This window comes from Vipera ursinii (assembly GCF_947247035.1).
Source record: "Vipera ursinii genome assembly, chromosome: 6".
NCBI lineage: Eukaryota > Metazoa > Chordata > Lepidosauria > Squamata > Viperidae > Vipera > Vipera ursinii.
The window spans coordinates 74,084,185-74,102,163 of NC_139515.1; the positions used below are offsets into that span (position 1 = coordinate 74,084,185).

At 41.0% G+C, this 17,979-nt stretch overlaps 1 protein-coding gene across 1 annotated transcript in view; it reads left to right on the top strand.

Moving 5' to 3' along the window:
- The window catches only part of OVCH1 (ovochymase 1), a gene marked incomplete at both ends in the record, with an annotated part of 55,866 nt that extends 40,349 nt beyond the window's left edge, over positions 1-15,517 (top strand). The window contains 10 exons of the mRNA XM_083365386.1: positions 3,251-3,385; positions 5,923-5,952; positions 6,897-7,121; positions 8,245-8,418; positions 9,491-9,523; positions 9,885-10,104; positions 11,231-11,397; positions 12,186-12,275; positions 14,732-14,865; positions 15,353-15,517. Of these exons, the coding sequence (XP_083221512.1) occupies positions 3,251-3,385; positions 5,923-5,952; positions 6,897-7,121; positions 8,245-8,418; positions 9,491-9,523; positions 9,885-10,104; positions 11,231-11,397; positions 12,186-12,275; positions 14,732-14,865; positions 15,353-15,517 (1,373 nt within the window). The remainder of the gene's footprint in view (positions 1-3,250; positions 3,386-5,922; positions 5,953-6,896; positions 7,122-8,244; positions 8,419-9,490; positions 9,524-9,884; positions 10,105-11,230; positions 11,398-12,185; positions 12,276-14,731; positions 14,866-15,352) is intronic.
- Between the last annotated feature and the right edge of the window lie 2,462 nt (positions 15,518-17,979).

Genomic DNA, 17,979 nt, shown 5'->3' on the forward strand with positions numbered 1-17,979 from the left:
GACCCATGCCATGTAGGGCTTTGTAAGTCATTACCAACACCTTGAATCTCACCCGGAGGGCAACCGGCAGCCAATGCAGCTCGCAGAGCAAAGGGGTAACATGGGAGTATCGGGAGACTCCCAGCACAACTCGCGCGGCTGCATTCTGCACCAGTTGGAGCCTCTGAGTGGTCTTCAAGGGCAGCCCCATGTAGAGAGCATTACAGTAGTCCAGACAAGAGGTCACGAGCGCATGAGTGACTGTACGCAAGGCATCCCGGTCCAGATAGGGTCTCAACTGGTGCACCAGGCGAACCTGGGCAAAGGCCCCCCTAGTCACAGCTCCAATATGCTCTTCTAAAGAGAGCTGTGAGTCTAGAAGGACCCCCAAGTTGCGCACCCTATCTACTTAGAGCATATGTGTACTCATCTAGGTATTGTCTGCACCAGAGGCAAAGGATTTTCAGTGGATTACAGTTATACCTATCGTTTTCTATCACTACAATGGGTGAAGGCTACTTTAAAAAAAATAGGAAGGTTTTCTTGGGGGGGGAAGGTAGTTTAATGTGTTAAGCCCATTCTAATTTAATCAATAGTTGTAAATTTATCATTAATTCCTGGGAATCTGGAACCACAAAAAAAAAAGAGTTCACATAGCCTGTGTATCATGAGTGAAAGATGGCTTTTTCCCCTCTTAGCCATATTCAAGAATCCTGGGTGACTGAATCCACCTTTTTATGCACAAAGCCAGTGGTGGGGTTCAGTCAGTCCACACCAGTTCAGCAGAACCTGTAGCTAATTTTTTGTTGCCCAGGTCCAGAATGGACTTCTGGAAGGCGCAGAAGTCCACACAGAGAACCGGTTGTTCACATATTTGAACCCCACCACTGCACAAAGCATATGCTTTGCCACATAACTACTGTGGCTTCCGTTGTTCAGTGACCTATTTACCCTTTTGTGTGCATAAAAACAGGAAACATGCCAAAGTATGTTCAGATGTTCCGGTCATCATTCAAGCGAACTATGATCGGTGTGTCCAATGTCTTGTCCCATTTTGTTTCATGACTTATTGGGCTTCACATAACTTTGGTTCATGCACCAGTTGCAGACCTGCAGGAAACAGCTGAAAGATGTCTTGGAAATAGTGACCCATCCTCTCACCACTATTATTCTGAATTATTGCAATATGCTTCATATGGCATTGCCACTGAAGACTGATCAGATGCTAGTACTGGTGCTAAATGCAGCAGTCCACATGTTAGCAGGTGAGAATTACTGCACATGTAAAATATATACTGTAGATCAGGGTTCCTCAAACTCAGCCCTTTTATGATTCATGGACTTCAACTCCCAGAATTCCTCAGCCAGGCACACTGGCTGAGGAATTCTGGGAGTTGAAGTCCACAAGGGCCAGTTTGAAGACCCCTGCTGTAGACACTGCATTGGCTTCCAATATGTTTCAGGGTACAGTTTAAGAAGTTGGCTTGAACTTTAAAAGTTCTAGCTAGACTGGCTCTTTGGGGCTGCACATTTGATAATGATAATGATAATGATAACTTTATTGTCACTTTGAATGTACACCAATTGGCATACATCAAAATGAAATTTCGTTGCATACAGCTCTCAAAGGGTCACCACCTCCGATATATACTCCTTGTTCGGGGCCCGCTCAAATTTCACATTGTCCATTTTAGTCTCTAGGGAGTGAACGATGGCAAACAGGACAGATGGAAATGGGGCTCCATGTGGATTAGCCCTCAAATTCGCTTGTATTCTGACAACCTAGCCTTCTTTCCTTTTTCTGATCCTGACTCTTCCACCTTTTCCTTAAAGAGGCCTTGCTTCTTTTTACCCCTGGAGCACGCTGCTGCCACCACCAACTGCTCCAAAAGCCTCTCTCTCTTCCTCTGGGCCTGCTGACAGCCTCATCCAGTTCCTTCGCTCCATAAGCTCCAGGTCCTCTCCTCCTCTGCCTCCTCTGGAAACAGCCCTGATTTGCAATACAATCCATCACTAGGCCAGCAGTCAGATCTTGCTGCTGGTAGAACAAATTCAAACAGCGCCAACGACTTTTAACGGTCTCACCAACAGTTCCAAAACAACTAGAAACTCGCCATGCCAGCAAAGATTGTTGGTCGTATGTTGTATGTTACCTTAGTTCCACCATGTTGCTCAAACACATTAAAATCTTCCTGATCATGTGGCCTATAGCCCTTACTATCCCTCCCAAAACTATTCGCCTTCAAGAGCCAATGCAGCCGCAGCCATTCCAGGAGCCGCCATCTTAGATACCTGGATAGGAGACCACTCCATTTCATGTGGAGATGGCCTATGCAATGTCTTCCTTTAAGTCAGCGTGCTTTCAGCTCCTATATATTGAAGTGAGAAGAGTGGGGTCCAGAGGCAGTACTTCTCCATGAGACCTCCTTTTACAAGTAGTCCTTGACTTACGACCACAACTGAGCCCAAAATTTGCATTGGTAAGTGAGACGTTTGTTAAGTAAGTTTTGCCCCATTTTACAACCTTTCTTGCCACAGTTATTAAGTGAATCACTGCGGTTGTTAAGTTAGTAACACGGTTGTTAAGTGAATCTGGCTTCCCCATTGACTTTGCTTGTCAGACAGTCAGAAAACGCAATACATGACCCTGGGACACTGCAGCGGTCATAAACAGGAACCAGTTGCCAAGCGTCTGAATTTTGATCATGTGATCATGGGGATGCCGCAGTGGTCATAAGTGTGAAAAATGGTCATAAGTCACTTTTTGCCGTTCCGTTGTAACTTCAAAAGGTCAGTAAATGAATAGTTGTAAGTCAGGACTACATAGATATGTCTAGTGGGCATTGTCCTTGAAATCAGGGGTCTTCAAACTTGGCAACTTTAAGACTTGTGGACTTCAACTCCCAGAATTCCTCAGCCAGGTATATAATGGTGATTAATGAATGATGCTCTTTTTTGTAAATAGTTTCTTTCTTCTTTTTTATGCAATCTGTTTGAATATGTCAACTGTTCTACTATTTTTATAATTTTTATTGAGAATTGGATGTTTATACTGTGGTAGTTCTTGCAACTGTTAGATCTTGTTTGGTTGTAACGATGTATAAACATGTATAAATATTGCTTGTGGCTTTTGAAGGTTCCCTTGCTTTCTCAGAGGGCTTGCTAGAGATCACGAAAAGCAGGTCTTTGAGAAGAAATAAATAAAAAGTGAAAATTAATGAAACCGAAGAGGCAGAATGGTCAAATTTCTTTTTTTATGTATGTCTGAAAGGTAACTTCTGTAATGAAGCTCCACATTATCCAATAAAGTCACGCACCTCCATGATGATGCTGAACTTCACTTCTGGCACCGATACAAATATGAAAGGTTTCGCTCTGGCCTACAAAATCCAAGAAACAGAATCAGGTGAGTAGAAGGCTTTGGAGAAAAGGCATAAGTGCAAACTAAACTAAACTAAAAGAGAATTGGCCCAAATTAGAAGATGCATATTTTCTTCTTGATGGGAAATGGAATTCAAATTCGAATGGCCTGCTGTATTTATTTAGTGACCTATTTGTAGTTAGGTTCCCATCTGAAATAAATGAAATAATACAAATAATATATCCACCCAGAACCAAAGAAGAGGCTGTCCAGAAATTTCTGCATGATTTATTGCTCTGGTCGTGTTCCATCCCATCACTGGTCTTGGAGGGCGTGTTTCACTGGGTGTGATGAGAACAGGTTTTCAATTGTCGTTTCTACTGGTTTCCAATGATCAAGGAAAACTGGAGATGTCTAAAACATCTGGAGAAAACCAGTTTGAGGGATATCTAAAGGTAAAAAGAAAGGTTTCCCCCTGTCCAGTCATGTCTGATTGTAGGGGGCAGTGCTCACATCCATTTCTTAGCTGAGGGAGCCAGTGTTGTTTGAAGACGCTTCTGTGGTCATGTGGCCAGCATGACTATATGCTGAAGGTGTTATGTATGCAGGCACCTGCATAGCAACAGCCACTAGGGGGCGTTGGCCTGAACAGTTTTGGCGGGAAACCCAGTTTCGGCGGGAAACCTAGGGCCAGCTTACCTGGCTAGGTATTTAAGGAGGCCAGGTAACCCTCATTCCCCAGTTCGCTACCCCCCTCCAATAAAGAACTGAACTCACACACCGGCTGGCGTCTCTTCCTTGCGTCGGACCCACTACTCAACAGAAGGTGCACAGAGTGCTGTTACCGTCTCACTAAATTGGTACCTACTCGCATTTGCAAGCTGTTGAACTGCTAGTTTGGCAGGAGCTGCAGCAAGTAACGGGAGCTCACCCCATCACGTGGTGCTTGGGTCTTGAACCTGGGCTGTCAGCTTTCCAGCTGACAAGCTCAGCGTCTTTAACTGCTGAACCATTGTGTCCCCAAGTGATATCAACAGAGGCTACAAAACCAAAGCAGAATAACCCATCTCACAGAAGGGCATCCATTTATCTCTTCTATCACTTCATGAACAACTGCTCTACTCTGGCTACTTTCCAGCTAGAAAATACGCTTAGATTAGTGATGTGTGAATAATAAAGAAGTGAGCTCCATTTATCACATACTCAACTTTTCCACCCCCAAATTTGGGGTTATATTTCTCAGTTTTAATTCAGAAAAGCTCTCTTCTTGCCCTAAAAAATAGACTCATCCGGTGAAGCTGAATGATGAAGTAGGACAGATCAAAGGAAGCATTTATTCACTTACCGCATGATTAGACTTGGAATTTGTTTTTCTTAGGTGCATGAGTATTCACTTAGTTGGTTTTAAAGCAGAATTAGATCAATTCATGGAAGATAAAACAGTTAAAAAGTACTACTCATAAAGATTTGTTTTCCCGAATGCCTCCAGTGTCATAGATGAAATGTTTTTAGTACTAGTTAGTTTAATATTCATGCCCCATAAAGTTCTCAGAGGATGTTTGCTTCTTGCAGGAACAGGACACTGAAGGTTGCTGTTGTGTTATTATAGGCTAGTGGGAGATACTCTTCACCTAAGCTGATTTTTTCCTGAAAGTCCATTTAATGTGTGATGCATTATGTGTGTACATGTAGAATCCTTAGTTCAGAGTAATGATGGACCCCTTCAAAGCTACTTGCAGTCCAGTTTCAAAGTTTTGACATCAGTTTCCCTCTTGCAGTCACATGACCATATTCTGGGTATTCAACAACCACCCTGCATTTGTGGCCCTTTGCAGCACCCTGTAGTCATGTGATTGCAATTTATGATGGTTTTGCTGGAACCCAGTGTTTACTTTGTGGCAAAAACTTGCCTGTAGTAAACAATGGGTTAGCTTAATGATCACGGCATTCACTTAATGACTGCTGTGAAAAATGTCACAAAATTGGGTCTGGTCATGTGGGGACCTGCTTTACAACCATCACAACTTATGGTCATAACTGCCAGGATCTATTATGGTTGTAACTCGAGGACTACCTGTATATGTGTATGCGTGTATACGTTGTGTGTTAGTAGAGTACAGGAATGAGACAGTTCTCTAGCCAGAGAACAAACAGAATTTATTTTTTTGAAAGATTGGAAACCTTTTGTGGACTTTTTGCTGAAAGATGAAAAAAAATGAGGATTAATGGAATTGAAGATTGAGAGCATTGAAGTTAATTAAATGAGGGAATGAACAGATTTGCAAAATATTTAAGATGGAGAAGGGACAATAAGCTTGTAATTATCTGTTGAAAAGAAGGTCAGAAATCAATTATCTTAACTTTAGTTTTTTTTCCTGTTCTTGCACCTTGTTTTTCCTTTTAATTGTCTTTTATTATATGGAAATTATTAATAAGTATAAATAATAAAAAAGGAATGAGACAGTTTTAAATTTTACTATTTATACATAAATCTCTACTTGCTGAACCATCAACTACCTTTGTGTTAGCTCAGAAAAATAAAGATGTATCATGATATCCTTTTTTTTCCTTTTTCCAATAAGGTCCTGTACAAGATAGAGATATTCGAAAAGGTATGACAGCTGAGTTTCTGCATGAAAAATGTACTGAAGTAGGAAGGAGTAGGCAGGGAATCAAACCATCAACATGTAGGTAATTTTCTAGGTAGCCTGAACCAAAAGAAATAGTCACATATCAACGTTTAATGCTAGCACAGTTTTGTGCTGTGTTGGAGGAAGACAGTGTCTCCATGTGCAAACATTTATTGATATCTTATTTATTGATCGATCCATTTTTTACATCTGCCAATCCATCCAGGAGGCTCTAGATCAGGGGTGTCAAACTGCCAGCCCGCAGGCTGGATGCATTAACTGGAAGCCACGCCCACCCCATTGCCAGCAATGGCAAAACCATCCCGATACGTTGCACGACGTCACGTGACGTCACGAGTTTGACATGTCTGCTCTACAAGGTGAACAAGATAAAAGTAAAGAATTCCATTCAACCAACCAGCCAAATAAAATTGTACTAAAGCCCGGTAAAATCACAAAATCCTAATCACACCTACCCATGCTGGACTCCCTGTGCCAGAGCATCTATTGTGACATCTTGATTACAATCCCTGGGCCCAGCCTTCTTAAAGACCAATAGGACTGTTTGTTCTTCAGGAGTAGGCTGTTTTCTAGGGCAGGTGGCCTAATAGAAATGGCATGATGCCTCGTGCTGCAACTGAAAAAGGCCCAGTTCAAGAATGTATTGAGTTTTTAAAAATACACTTTTAAATACTCTTTCTGCAATCTATTGAAATTACAGTTCCCAGCATTCTAGATCTAGAAGCTTCAAACTGTTGGGTGGAAACTTTGTGCATTGCAGTATAAACTCAACTGCCAGATGTCAAGTTAATGAAGGCTACTCTGGATAACAGAGGGGCTGGTTTGCTTGTTTGTTTCTATTTTATAATGGGCAAAATAAAAAAAATCCAGAAATATAAGAAGCCTTCTTTCCCCTTTTTTTAAAGGATGTCCAGTCTTGGATTTGATCCCAGTCGGTGTTGCAGAAATAGTTTCTCCAAATTATCCAGACATCTATCCTAATTTGCTAAACTGCACTTGGACAATCTATTCTGCTTCAGGAAGCAAACTAAAAACTGTGATACGAGATGTTGTTATTGAGGATGCTAAAGATTGCCTTTGGGATTCCCTGGGCTTTTATGATGGACCAGATCAACATTCACAATTGCTTGGTGCGTTGTCCTCTGTTTTTTAGTTCATAGCCCTAAATATTGTTCCCTTTCCTGACTGTGGACTGGAATTACCAAACTGATGATTTAGCCCAGATGGTCGGCAAGCCTACAAATAGGGAAGAAATTGTATTTTTTGTTTGATTAGGCTTAGAAACGCATCAGAGAGTTTCAGAATGGAGCTGTATACTATTAACTGCTGCCTTTCCCTCTATGAATATGTATTCATTTTAGTCATTTCTCACTGAAAATCTGATCCTTTGGTTTGGATGATGGTGGTCTCAGAGAGAGAGAGACAAGATATGGGACATTGGCACTGTACTTCTGGGTCCCCATACCAAGGTCCTTGATGGGTAGCTCAAACAATTTTCCTCCAGCTCAGCTACTCAAAAGTTGTAATTGCAAAATATCTGCTTTGTGATTTGACGCTGCTTGTCCATTTATAAGGACTTCCGGCAAGTCCCATCTCCTAAAGCTGCAGGTCTTCCCTTGGCTGCAAAGTCCCATTGTACCATGAAATCCTTTTTCCAGACTAAGGGGTCAAGTCTCTTTCAGACTAACTGCCTTTTATTTTCTTCAGTGTGACCAATGCAGCGTGACAAGGGCAGGTAAGGAGCTGACCAGGCTGTTTGTGATGTCCCCTTGTTGGATAAGCAGAGAAAGGGCCCAGGTTATAATGGTGTGATTAGGACAATCATCACAGGAGTAGGAGTTGCTCTGATGAGCATTTTTGAGGTGGTAACACTGACCATGTGGAAGTGCCTTCACTCTGGTGCAGCAACTAAGAGGCTGACTTATGAAAAGTCCAGTGTTGAAGTCCACACTCTGTCCTGGCAGCTTATTATGGGATATTGAGCAATTACAATCTCTTAACCCTAAGCTATCCCACAGGGTTGTTTCGCAGTACTTAAGTACTTAGAAGATAAGCACTATATATGCCATCTGAAGTTCCTGCAGGAAAGGCAGAAAATAAATCCTGAAAATAAAAAGTTGGATAAATCATAGAGGGGAGGCTAGCTACATGGTTAATGTAGGCAGCAACAATTCACATTCTCTGGCTCTTCCCCAACCATATGGTAAATTGAAACCCTTTGGCTTGGCATCTTATTTGTCTTATGGTTTGCAGGAACACTGTGTGGCCACAAAAGGAATCTTCAGCTGTTTTCGAGCAGCAGCTACTTGACAGTGCATTTCAGAACAGATGGCTCGGTTGGGGCCAAGGGCTTCAAGATCAGTTTTGAAGAGTTGAATCAAGGAGCGGTTCAGAGAAGCAAGAATGGGATAGAACTCAACAGTCCATGTAATAATTTTAAGCTGGAGAAGGGTGTGTGTGTTTGTGTGGGAGTCTTTTTCCCAGACTGTAGGCTTCCCAACAGACCTTCCGATTTTTCTCCTATTCATTTAGAAAGTTTATTGGTCACCTTTTTATGATACATCAGAAATCTCAATCTGTTTTACAGATAAAACAAAAATCCAGCATTGGAACAAGAGACATATTTTGAAAGCAAATTTAGAAGTCTGTGCAGTGTGCATATGTCTATAGATTTCTGGCCAAGTTGCCTCCTATAAAGAGACATCTTAGGAAAAATTGAGCAATAAATTACTGTACATTTGTTTTAATGTTGTGTGTGGAGGATTTGTTTTTTTTATTTTTATTTTTACCTTCGAGTCAGTCATGACTCCTGGCAACTGCCTGGACTAATCTGTGCTGTTTTTTGGGGTCAGTGTTTCTAGATGTGGTTTGCCATTGCCTTCTTCCTAGGGTTGAGAGACAGGGATTGGCCCAAGGTCACTGAGTTGGCTTCATGCCTAAGGTGGGAATGGAACTTACAATCACCTGCCTTTTATAGTTGCCGGGTACCTTAACCACTACATCAAACTGGCTCTCTTTGATATGTTACATATATACAGTATATTTTATTTTGGTAACATCTGAGACAGACTGCTTGGTAAAACTTAATGGAATTGCAGGTTTTCAGGTCTTCATTTGCATGGTATGGCTGCCATCTTGACTTTTTGAATCTCTCCTGCAAACACTTCTGATATGTTGAGCTCTTAAAACATTTCCATGTTCTCATCTGAGAACATCAACAATGGCTTTGGTGATATGTTTAAAAATTTAACTTTAACTGGCAGGTGTTGGAGCTAATTACTGTAAATCAGGGGTAGGTAACCTTGGCTCTTTTATGACTCGTGGACTTCACGCTGGCTCAGGAATTCTGGGAGTTGAAGTCCACAGGTCATAAAAGAGCCAAAGTTGCCTACCCCTGCTGTAAGTGAAATACTTTGCTAAAATAGAAGTGACCAATAATACTAATAGCGTAACAATAACAATGTGAACTTTTAGCTGATACCTGTTTTTCCTTTTGCAGATTCGCCTGATAAACAAATTGCTATTGAAGAAAGTAAATAATATCCCATAAATGCACATTATTGTAAAACTTGGGAGTTGGACAAGGAAAGTTTAGTCATCCAATTTTGGTCAGATTTATACTTTATTAATTAACGTGGAGGTGATATGTTGGGAATGAAACAGCAATTATTTCTTAATACATATCTGTATTGGAGGTTATTCAGAATAGTTCTACTTATTTGCCACTTCTCTCAGCAAATTTAATGCTTATTTTGGAAAAAATATGGTAGTTGGAAGGGGCTTAAAAGAAACATAGTAAAAATATTGTAAGTTTTGCACAAGGTTATGGAATTATCACTTGCATGCTAGAATGTCTAATACAGAATTAATAGTGGATCTTGCTCTGGCACTAGGGAAATGTGGAATTCCAGTGGAAGATCCATTCCCCATGGAGACAATGCCCGCAAACACCTCACTGGAAGGACAGGGCAAAGTGGAAATGTTTAGTGGTAACCTAGCATCTTCTGCATCTTGGCCATGGCTTGTGAGCCTACAGTTTGAAAACAAGCACTTTTGTGTAGGCATTTTGATTGAGAAAACTTGGGTTCTGACTGCTGGACATTGTAATGTAAGGTAAGCAAATACTGGAATTATTTCTCAAAAGATTGTATCCCTGCCTAGCATCTAACCCTAGTCCTTTACTTACGATCATCATTAAACATGCAATGATGATTGTAAGTCATGATGGTCATTAAGTGAGTTATCACGTGACTGTGATTTTATGACCTTTTTTGCAGCAATCTTTAAGAACACATCATGCTTATTCAGCGAACGTCACCATCGTTAAGTGAACCCATTGTTTGCTGGTTTGTTTTTTTTTGCTGAAAACTGATTTACAGCAAAAATGTCATAAATCATGGTCACGTGACCGTGGGACACTTGCCAGTTGCCGAGTATCCAAAATGCAGTCATGTGATGGGGGAAGGGCTGTCATAACTTTGAAAGGTCGCTAAATGACCGATTGTAAATCTAGGACTACATGTACTTCGTATATACTTTTATGTATATTACTCAGATATATATTTTTCCTAAATGGACACACATTGTGCGAATTGCTTCCCCTATATTTTTTGTGTGCTTACTATCCTCTGATATATGCATCTGTAGACAAACATTTTGAGCAACAAACTGAAATGCGATATAGTAAATATAGTATTGCTATATAACAGGTGCTCCAGGTGTTGCTAAACTACAATTCCCAGTATTCCTCTGTACTGTTCATTTTAGGAGTTGTAGTTCAGCAACTTCCAGTGCACAGATCTGGGAAGTGCACAGATCTGAGTCCCTAGGGAGAAGGGCGGTATACAAATTAAATAAAACCTTAAAACCTTAAACATTGGATGAGTTTACCTTAAACTATGTACTCTATAGATTTTTACTACAGCCATAGGTGTTTCAATTATTAATGGTTTTATAAACTAGCCATACAAATTTGCTAAGTACAATGTATTGTAGAATCCTTCAAGAGCATCAAAAGGCTGTATTATTTATTTATTTTGTCCAATTTATATCTTACTGTCTTCCAGGGGCTCAAGATTGTCTTCATAGCAAAAAGAGGGAGTTAGGGTTGTGAGTTTCTGGACTTGGATCCAGGTCTTAGTGTATAGATAATGTGCAACATTGCTCTTTGCAAAAAAGAAACATGCTATTGCCATGATTACATTGTGCATGTTGTGAACTCAGCATGTTGTTTTTTTAGCACTCAAACGGACAAAGCTGTCCTAGGGATCACTGATCTGCTTCCTGGTACAGAAGGTGGCACTCAGATCTCAGTGAAAGCTGTCTACTTTCATACCAACTTCTACGGTGGTTTCCCTCCCAGCAATGACATCAGTCTGTTAGAACTGGAGATCCCCGTTGAGACAGGTACTATAATGGGGGAAATAACTTTCTTGGTTCAAAACCTTTATCTAGAATTTCATTGCAAAGAAGCTTGACCTGGAATCAACCTGGAGTTGAATCGGAGTTGCTGAATTAAAGAAACTTTATGGACCAGAACCAAGCCAAAGTTCTTGTAACCATGGTCATATTGAGCCCCATTAATTTGTATCTTCTGGGAACTGACCAGTGTGTAAATGGACAAGAAAGTGCTCTTTAGACTGTAAAAATGCTCTTTTGCAGATGATTCATCTTATCAGACTGAAGTAGTCCAGTATTTGTCCTGTGTGAATTCATTGCTATCTGCATAAATAGGAGAATAGCAGTAGCAATAGCACTTAGACCTATATACTGTTTCGCGGTGCTTTAGAGCCCTCTCTAACTGGTTTACAGAGTTAGCATTTTGACCCCAACAATCTGGGCCCTCATTTTACTAACCTCAGAAGGATGGAAGGCTGAGTCAACTTCCAGGTGGTCAGGATCGAACTGTTGGCAGTCGGCAGAGTTTAGCCTGCAATACTGCATTCTAACCACTGTGCCACCATGGCTTAGAATAACCCTGGCTTAATTTTATTAATTTAAGATGAGACAAAGGGGACAAGCTCTCAAGACTTTGTTGTTTTAACTTAAATCAATAAAGAGTTTTCTCGAAATCCCTGCTGTAACTGTTTCTTAATCTGGCCTACTTTGAAGGAACGATATCAATTTTAAGATCTTTGGATACCTTTCCTAGAATATACCACAATCCAGTTATGCCTTATTTTCTCTTTTTTGAGGAGATAACATAGGACTTATCTGTCTACCAGAACAGGATGAGAAAATAGCCACTGATGCAAACTGCTTGACTGCAGGATGGAACATAACAGGTGAGGGTGATTGCTGCTATATGGCCAGTGTTGTGTTTCTGAAAGTACACATTTATGAAAAATGGCTATGCGTTGCCACAAATGAGAGTTGAAAAAAATATTGCAGTATGGAAAGCTGGCATTCAGGATTCCTGCAAGTCCATTATTGTGTTCCTTTCTGTATTATGTTTCTCCCCATAAAGTAATAGTATATGGAAGTGACTTTTGGAGATGGGGGAGGAGCCACAGCCAGGGGAATGGCTCAATAAGAGCAGCCTAGCCCGTGAAAGGAATGTGAGCATGGCAAACATCTCAGGACCCTTCCTGGTTTGTTGGGCTGCAAAGGTGACAGAGGGAAAAAAAAGTACTTTCAGACTTACAAGATTCTGTTAATGTAACCTTACAATAAAGTAGAATTAGTCTATTTATCATGCTTCCTGTCTGGATTACCTTGCTAGGCTGATAGATAGTGGTGCCACTGGGCACAAATCCTCACTTTTATTTGGGATACTTGAATCCTGTCCTGCTGCACTGATTGCTTATGTGCTGTCAAGTTGGTGTTGACTGTTAGTGATCATGTAGATTTTCTCTCAGGCACAAGTAAACAGAAACAGGAGGTTAATTCAAAGCACTTCAGATTTGTTACATGCTACCTATACACAAGAATCTGATCTACTAAGACAGGGGTCCCCAACCTATGGGCTGCGCCCCACTACCAGGCTGTGGCATACTGGCCACCAGGCTGTGGGACAGGCTGGCCAGAGCGCGCATGTGTGTGCACACACTCACCCCCACTCACACTAGCACCCGGGGAACTGTTTGCACATGTGCATGGGGCTAGCAGCGGCACCTAGCGCCTGCGCAAATGGGGCTGCTAGCATATGCAGGGGCTGCACAGCCTGTTTGTGCATGCATGTGGTTGCTAGCAACGGTGGCTAGCGCCTGCGTGCCTACACAAATGGGGCTGCTAGCTACGTTCACGCACGGCCCTGCACACGTGCATGCAAATTGCCCAACTGCTCCCTTTCCCTCCAGGCCACCAGCATGAAAAGGTTAGTGACCTCTGTACTAAGGGCCAAGGGAAATTGGCATTAGATAAGAGTGAACAGGATTCACGGAGGGCGGGATGTAAGTTTCTTGTGGAAGTGTAGTGATTCCAAACTGATGAAGCATTCGACACCACCTTCAGGCTCCGTCTGTTAGTATAGCTTCTCCATGATGATCTGACCCTTATTTATTCAGCATATGGCATACAATGTCAGGGAAATCTCTACATGTTAGACACAATGTAGTTCTGACAACCTAGGTTCCTAGTTCATTCCATTCAGCGCATGTGCAGCTACCCTTGGTGCACACTGGAGGGCGAACTAGCTTTACACCGATTAGCTAGCGTTGCTTGGGTTGCTAGCTCTTCCACGCTCCTCCACCAGTTTCGCCTTGCCTCATGTCACGAAGCCTCATTTCTGGCCATGTCCAGCATCAGGCTCCACTCTCCACATACACACAAAGGCAGCTAGGGGAGGGTTTCCCACCAAAGTGATGCCCATTTATCTTCTTGCAACATTGCCTGCTTTCGAACTGCTGGGTGGGCAGGAGCTAGGGATCGATCGACGGGAACTGACTCTGTCTCACGAAACTGGGCTCAAACCACTGGAGCACAGACCATGTCTGGCCAGCAGTTCCAGAGTTATTAAGCCTTTGCGTCACTGTGTCCCCTCTGATCTGACCCTATCTTGGTCCTTTAGCTCTTCCAATGGTGCCCCCATTGCCACTGTAACAGAGCCCATCATCTTTGTCTTCTCTTTCATTTTCCCCAGCGTTACTCCAGAGAGCTAGGTTCCAGGTGGGTTAGCACTTAGTTTAAGTTCTTTTGTCCCTTAAGAAAAGCTTACATTTCCTACTACATCTGCTGGAACACCTTGAGCATTATAGATCTCATTTTGAGGCTATAAGCAACGGTATGTGAAGTCTGCACACCAAAAACCAAGGGTTGTGTAAGGGATCATTTCAGGCCATCAGCGAGGGAAAAGATCTTTCTTCCCTGTAACTTGTTATTCAGTAGAGAGTTAAATTACAGAGAGAAATAGAGGAGGTCAGAGAGGAAAGAAGAAAGGATAGCTATCCATCTACTCCTTTTAAATTCCATCTACTGTTCTGAACAAGTTCTCCTAGGGGAATGAGTTCTCAGTAGGAAAAATGAGGGAAACTCCCACACACACACACACTCCTAAATAATCTCAGGAAAAGCTTGAGAAGAGTGTTTATAGAAATATGTGCATCTAAGCCTTCCATAAGGATTGTTTGCTTTGAACAAGCATTTGGAGTATGTTTTGCTTGGTGACTCATATTCTTATTTTCACTGACAGAAAGTTATACCTGGGCTGTAGGGAACTGTTTGATAAAAACAACTTAATCAGTCTTTTTCCACAGTTGCATGTATCAAATAATATTTGTCTGATTGCTTGTTTTCCATCTAGAGGGTTGGTTTTCCAGAAGACTGCAACAAATGCAAATATCACTCCTCACAAATGATGCCTGTGCCAGATTCTGGAGTGAAGACATTAAAAACACTAATATATGTGGAAGTGCTACAGGGACAACTTCATGTGATGTACGTAACGGGTGTGGAATATTGTCATTAAATAGGAGAAGTGTAATCTTACATTTGGGACCAGTTAACTGAAGAGGCTTTGATCATACTGAAATTTCTAATGTCATCAGTAAGATTATCCATAAAAAAGATGGGCAATGTGATCCCAGGGCTATATTTGACACCAGAAAGCTTTCTGTCTGCATTGCCACAAATCAGCATTGTAGCTGTAGAGAATCAGTGGAGCAACTCCCTGCCATTTTAAAGAAGGAAGCATACAGAATATGTTTCTCCAGAAACAAACAAAATAAGCTTTGCCTATGGATATGATACGGTCCTACTTTTTTTGAATCATTGTCCCCAAATGTTATAAGGACTTAAGATACTCAGCAGTATGGGTACTCTATAACCTATAGAATTATGGATTGATTTTAAGCTATGTATTATTATGGCTGAAAATGCTTATTATTTTGCATCCTATTCATTCTGTCCCTTCTTCTGTTTACAGCGAGACTTGGGGAGACCTCTTATATGCAAGATTGATGGACACTATAAGCTTATTGGTCTTGTAAGCTGGGGTAGTGATCATTGTGAACCAGAGTCTCCAACAGTCTACACACAAATCTCTGTTTATAAAAATTGGATTTCAACAGTGATTACTGGAAAATTGTGAAAAATGAACTTTAAAAACCACAACTGTAATAAATATTGTGCTTCAGAAGGGCTAATTGCTAATTGCCAAACCTTCATGTATTTTCTTGGAATCAGCTCTGAAGAAACTAATGCAATCATGCTATTGAAGGCATAATGCCCAGGACTGCATATCTTTAAGTAGAAACATATATGTTTTCTAAAATCCTCTGAATGTTAGATACATCTGCTTCTAGCATGTTTCCTAATATTTCTGTATTAAACATATTCTAATATTAAAGAATCAGAGAATGCATGTAGAACATGGATTCTTGAATTTTTGAAACTCCTTACTGAAGAAAGCATTTATATTTTCTTCTGTGCAAGAAAATAACGTCTATGTGTTTATGCTTTCCCCTCATCTTGTATCTGTATGTACTTGTATGCAATGAGAAGCTTAGGGTAACCTGCTTATGTGCGTTGTATCATGCAACAAGGAATCAGCAGGCAACATCTGGATTTATATCTATTGCTTATTCTCAATAAGAGATTTCTGACATAATGGTTTTTAAAATCTATATTAATTTTAATTTCATCTAACTATAGAAAACCATGCCATCCAAACCTCAGTTTGTGCTTTTCTAATTCTAAAATACTGTTTCTCAGTTGCATTCCACTCTTTCATCCAGACAAAATGGGTGGCTACAAAATAGAGTTTTAAATCAGGCAATCCCAGTCCTTCCGGATGCTTTGCATCTTGGAGAATATTATATTCTCTGACAATAGGGACCAGAATTTCCATTGCTAACACAATACACAATACCTTTCTAATCTTGATAACTGCCCTGACTTATTTTGCTTAAGATAGAAATGTATATGATATATACATTGTGGTCAAGAGGTCTGCTCTGAGAGATATTATAACTTTTTCCCCAAACATACAGGTAGAGACGTGGTGGCGCAGTGGTTAGAATGCAGTATTACAGGCTAATTCTGCTTACTGCCAACAGTTTGATTCTCACCAGTTCAAGGTTGACTCAGCTTCCATTCTTCCGAGGTCAGTAAAATGAGGACCTAGATTGTTGGGGGCATGATGCTGACTCTGAGAGAGGGCTATAAAGCACTGTGAAGCAGTATATAAGTCTAAGTGCTATCACTATTGCTAATAAAAATGAATCTGATGCAAGTAACTTAAACATTTTTCAGAGAACTGCTTTGCTTAAGAATCTGACTTAGGAAAGGCTGGTGCAATGTCTGGCAGTTCATTTCCCACTCATTCATTTGACATATGCCCGTATGCCTAACACACTCACTCTCTCTCTCTCTCTCTCTCTCTCTCTCTCTCTCTCTCTCTCTCTCTCTCTCTCTCTCTCTCTGCACGCAGATGTAAATGTGTGTACAGAGATCCTTTGATAGAGCCAAAATGCTCTTTCGTGAATGTTTAAAATCCAAGCCTATATGATCTTTATCAAATGAATAGCATTCTATATGAGTGTATGAAAAACTCCATCAATGCTGGCTAAGTAAATTGAGAAGTAGTTGCGCTGTGCATATTCATGCCAAACTGACCGAACAACTTTAATGAAATTGCTATTCTTTCCAGTCTCCAAATGTTTTCTGACCACCTCCTTCCCTTCAGCTGGCAGTCATTCAGCAGCAACCACGATGGTTGGTTGACTGCAGAAAAATGGAAGGTTTTTTCCACTTCCTGGTCTCTGTGGCCCTTGCAGGTTTGGCTTAGGTGAAGAAGGTCACGGGAAATGAAGTTTTCCAAAGATTCCCACAAGGAAAATAAACTACAGATAGTCCTTAAGACTATTCATTTAACGACCATTCAAAGTTATGACAACACTGAAAAAAAGGTCTTATGACCAGTCTTCATACTTATGACCATCACAGTATCCCCGCATTCATGTGAACAAAAGCCAGAGGTTTGGCAACTGGTATGTATTTATCATAATTGAAGCTTCCTGGGGCCACAAGATCATCATTTACGATCTTCCCAGGAGGCTTCTAACAAATAAAGTCAATGGGAAAAGATGGATTCACTTAACAAACACATGGTTTACTTAATGACTGCGGTGATTACTTATTGTCCATGGCATGAAAGGTGATAAAATTGAGCCTGACTCAATGACAGCCTTGCTTAGCAACGTCAGTTCCCATCCCAATTGTGGTCATAAATCAATGACTATCTATACTTGCAGATAACCTCTTTGGTGGTGGTGGGGCAGAATTTGCGAACTAACTGTGCTCAGTTCTGCAAAATGTTTCTTTAATGTCCAATCTCAAACTGAAATTAAGAATAAATAATCTGTCCTCCTCTGTTCAGAAATCAGAGAGGGCTTTCAATTAAAGGAAGGCCCAGTTAACAATGAGATTCTTCATTTTAACAGAGATTAAAGTGGGGTCTGAAAGCACCCACCTTAGTGCAGTTTCAAAGAATTCCAAGTCCCGCAGTCCTTCAAATCTGCAGAGGAAAGGCTTTCTGCTTTGATCCCATCA